This window comes from Glycine max, chromosome 9, assembly GCF_000004515.6.
Source record: "Glycine max cultivar Williams 82 chromosome 9, Glycine_max_v4.0, whole genome shotgun sequence".
Classification (NCBI taxonomy): domain Eukaryota; kingdom Viridiplantae; phylum Streptophyta; class Magnoliopsida; order Fabales; family Fabaceae; genus Glycine; species Glycine max.
Genome location: NC_038245.2, coordinates 5,938,624 through 5,942,505, shown reverse-complemented (window position 1 = coordinate 5,942,505; position 3,882 = coordinate 5,938,624). Strand labels below are relative to the sequence as shown.

The 3,882-nt window shown below is 34.0% G+C and overlaps 1 protein-coding gene across 1 annotated transcript; it reads left to right on the top strand.

The window, feature by feature from the left end:
* Positions 1 to 1,043: 1,043 nt before the first annotated feature.
* Positions 1,044 to 3,586, top strand: LOC100792098 (GATA transcription factor 21). Its single transcript, XM_014761966.3, has 3 exons — positions 1,044 to 1,715; positions 2,159 to 2,554; positions 2,955 to 3,586. The coding sequence occupies exons 1-3, from the start codon at positions 1,509 to 1,511 to the stop codon at positions 3,327 to 3,329; spliced, it is 978 nt and encodes a 325-aa protein (XP_014617452.2). The 5' UTR covers positions 1,044 to 1,508; the 3' UTR covers positions 3,330 to 3,586.
* Positions 3,587 to 3,882: the final 296 nt, after the last annotated feature.

Sequence of the window (3,882 nt, the reverse complement as noted above, 5' to 3'; positions counted from 1 at the left end):
TTTACTGGTCTAGTTTTATGTTAGAACAAAAGGATGTCATTTTTTCTCTCCATATTGGTGTGTATATATGCTCGCTACAAGACTTGAAGGTTTTATTTTTTTTTTTATCTTTTTTATAAAAAAAAATAATATCAATATTGGCATTTTTCTAGTAGTGAATGATTAAGAACAGACCTTTAATTTAAGCATAAACCGTGCCCACACAAATAATACAAAAAGCCCTCTACAATGCTTGTAGTAATTAATGTCGTAACTATTAGATTCGACAAATTAAAGTTTGTACTTTTGTATAAAGGTTGAAAACCTACTTGCATTCCCATAATAAGCGTTGCTATATATACTGATAAAAAAACATACCTGTTATCTGTTTTTAAAACAAGGTTCCATTCCATTCATTCTATTTTACAAATTCAGTCGAATTTTAGACTAAGTATTGTTTTGAAGTAGTTAAGAAACTGTTCCTGAGGGATCCCTCGCTTTCAACAAATTTCTTTAATCAATAAAGGATTATTATGTTTGCAGTTAACATATTCATTTGGTTAGTTAGCTAGCTGATTGCAAATCACATTCACAATCAAACACTAATAAAGCTCATGTGCGTGGAGGCAATATATCCAAAGTTTAGAGATGTACGCAAAACATTATGCTAAACATGCAGTAAAGCTGATCATATATAATCGCATAATAATAGTAAGAACAATGGTCACATTTTCAACGGAACTTGCATATACATAACTGACTCTATATTTTCATTTTCCGAAGAGCAGGTTCTATATATGTCCTACTTTGATCTCAAGTTTCAAAAATATTTTAGATGAGAAAATTAACTAATATTCCGTAAGAATGGAAGACAAGTATTAAGAAATGATTTATAACAACTTATACATTTTATTCAACTGAATTACACTCAACTAATATATGTTTGGCGGAAAAGCAATTGAACCATGCCACAATATTATATTCCTGTGAGTGACCAAATTATTGGTTAGCGATGATGTGTGACTACATTATCCCTAGCTATCATCATGTGTGTGGCTACCATATCTCTTGCATGCATCGTTTCAAGTAGTCTCATCTAGCTTGGCAGTGTGGTGTGGTAAAAAAAGAAGATTGTGCAATTAGGGCTTTTGTCATACGTATGGGGTCAGCGTAGTAGCACTCCACACTCTCCTGAATCACTTTGTCTTTTCGATTTGTCTGTTTCAGATGTTTCCAATAGTCACGTGAATGTCTTATAGTGATAGCTCTTAAGGTAGTGCTAGGCTGTAATGTAATCTCTCTTCTGTTCAAAAATGAGTTTTACCATGCCTCGTGTGCGAGAAACGTTAAGAATCAGAACCTTTTTCCTTCTCTTTCTTCTTCTCTTCTTCCTCCCAACCCCTTTTTATTATAAACTATAGACAAAAGGGTATGCTGTTGTTGCAGCTGCACCGATCCATTCCACACCCTTCTTTCTCTTCTCTCTTTCCCTCTTGGCTTGTTTTGTGTGTGTTTTTGTGTACGAGTCCATGATACCAACTTATCGTTACTCAGTGTCTTCGCCTATGCCTATAGATCTTAATGAAGATCACACCCACCACGTCTTCAGTACAAGCCATCAAGCCTCTTCTTCGTCTTCTTCTCTATCTTTTTCTATTCTCTTCAACCCGGATCATCAAGGTCAAGGAGGATCTTGTTGCCACTGGGAATCAAAGCACTTACAAAGTGATGAAGAGGTGATGCATACTTTTTTGTTGTTTTTGTTAAACTCAGGTATTCTGGTCAGAAGGACTAATCTCTCGGGTATAATGAATCCATGTAGATACAATAACAAGCCTTGTCTTATTTATAGTTATACATATAGATAGAGTATGATAAGTTGAACATGATCATATTCATGATCTTAATTTTTTTTTATCATGTTATTCATAAGAAAAATTCATTAATTTTGTCTATAACTAAATTTGGAGAACCTGATAGGTTACTTTTGGTAAAGTATTCTCTTTCAACTATGTTCTTTTTATCTACTAAACTCGAATTTTGATACTTTATTTAAAGGAATCAAGCTTAATATCACTCCAACAACAAATTGTTGGTTCATGATCTTAATTATTATTCAATTAAGTGCTTGTACGCACACATATCTTTGTTTTGATCAATTTAATCATGTGATCTGTAGGCCCAGAAGATTGTTCCTTCTAGTGAATCATGGGAGCATCCAGTATCTGAAAAGGATGAAAACAGAAGTGATCTCAAGCTGAGAGTTTGGAAGAAAGAAGATAAGTGTGAAAATTTTCAAGTTGAAGATAATTCAACTAAGTGGATGCCTTTAAAGATGAGAATGATGCGGAGGATGATGGTGTCAGATCAAACGGGTTTTGATACAGAAGGCATGATCTCTAACTCTAAGCAGATCAAGAATGAAGAGAAAAACCCACCACTGACACCTCTAGGAACTGATGATAGTAATAACTACAATTCTTCTGCAAACCACAGCAAGATCACTGTTAGGGTTTGTTCTGATTGCCACACCACTAAGACCCCTCTCTGGAGAAGTGGACCAAAAGGTCCAAAGGTATATATTTCTTGTATTTTTTTTTTGTTGTTTCCCCCTTGCTATGGATTCAACCTCAAACATTTTCTTTTTCTAGAAAAATAATTAGCTCTAAGTTTTTCTCTTATAGTCCTCACACCAGTCTACAACAAAGCAATTACATAAACTCTTTAATTTTATGGCTTTGAAAAACTCAATAAAATTTGACAGTGATACTAAGAATGCAACTAGAATATTCTCAATTAAACAATTGAATTGTTTTATTTTAAACTAACTAAATGATATCAAGCGTGTCTAACTCAGATCAGATGGTTCAACAGTGTCTAAATTATTGAACCTCTGTGACCTGTCTTTGATTCCTGCCTATAGATAAAATAAATAACTAACTAAATGATACTGAAGATTCATTTTTGTGTGACAGACACTTTGCAATGCTTGTGGAATTCGACAAAGGAAGGCAAGGCGTGCCATTGCCGTGGCTGCAACGGCAAACGGAATGAATCCAGTGGAGGCTGAGAAATCTCAAGTAAAGAAAGGAAACAAATTGCATAGCAAAGGGATGAAGTCCAAAACTAAGGGTGCACCACATATGAAAAAGAAGCGCAAACTTGGAGCGAAGTATAGAAAGAGGTTTGGTGCTTTTGAGGATTTGACAGTGAGATTGAGTAAGAACTTGGCTCTCCAAAAAGTCTTCCCTCCGGATGAGAAGGAGGCTGCAATCTTGCTCATGGCTTTATCTTATGGCCTTCTTCATGGCTTTCCCACAGATCGTTACGTCAATTACTTAGATTTATGAGATATATTGGTGGTAAAACCATAATTATTGTATGAGACCAATGCTTAATTAGTGTTGTGCTAGATTTAGTGAAGTTAATTAGTATGAAAAACTGATAATAGGGACAATAAAGTTATGAGGAGGGTGGTTTTATCAATTGTATGTTGCATCTGAACAAGAAGACAAACACAAAATACTAGTGTCTTATTGTTCATGATGATGAGTATCCTATAATCTCGATAAATATTTAATAAAATTCCAAGAGATTTTATGTTGTACTTCGCATTAATTGTTTTAATTTATTTTGTCTTCATGATCACAGGTGTATATAGTTGTTTTTTGAATGATCCAATTTTATTCATTATGAACACTTTGCTCTTTGTGTATAACTTTAGTTTATTTTTTACGGGGAAGTTATACCATATGAGGAGTGGCTTAGATTCCTTTCGAGTAATTAATTGCAAGCCTGGAAGTTTCTTAGGTACTATATTCAAATTAAAGTAAAATTGGCCTTAAGGGAAATGTTATCTTCAGAGGAGAAAGCAACATAACTCATTATATATATATATATATA

Excerpts from the sequence above, each read along its gene's own strand:
- LOC100792098 (XM_014761966.3), top strand. The coding sequence starts at position 1,509 with ATGATACCAACTTATCGTTACTCAGTGTCTTCGCCTATGCCTATAGAT. Across the intron at positions 1,716-2,158 it reads ACTTACAAAGTGATGAAGAG|GCCCAGAAGATTGTTCCTTC; the intron begins GTGATGCATACT and ends TGTGATCTGTAG. Across the intron at positions 2,555-2,954 it reads GTGGACCAAAAGGTCCAAAG|ACACTTTGCAATGCTTGTGG; the intron begins GTATATATTTCT and ends TTTGTGTGACAG.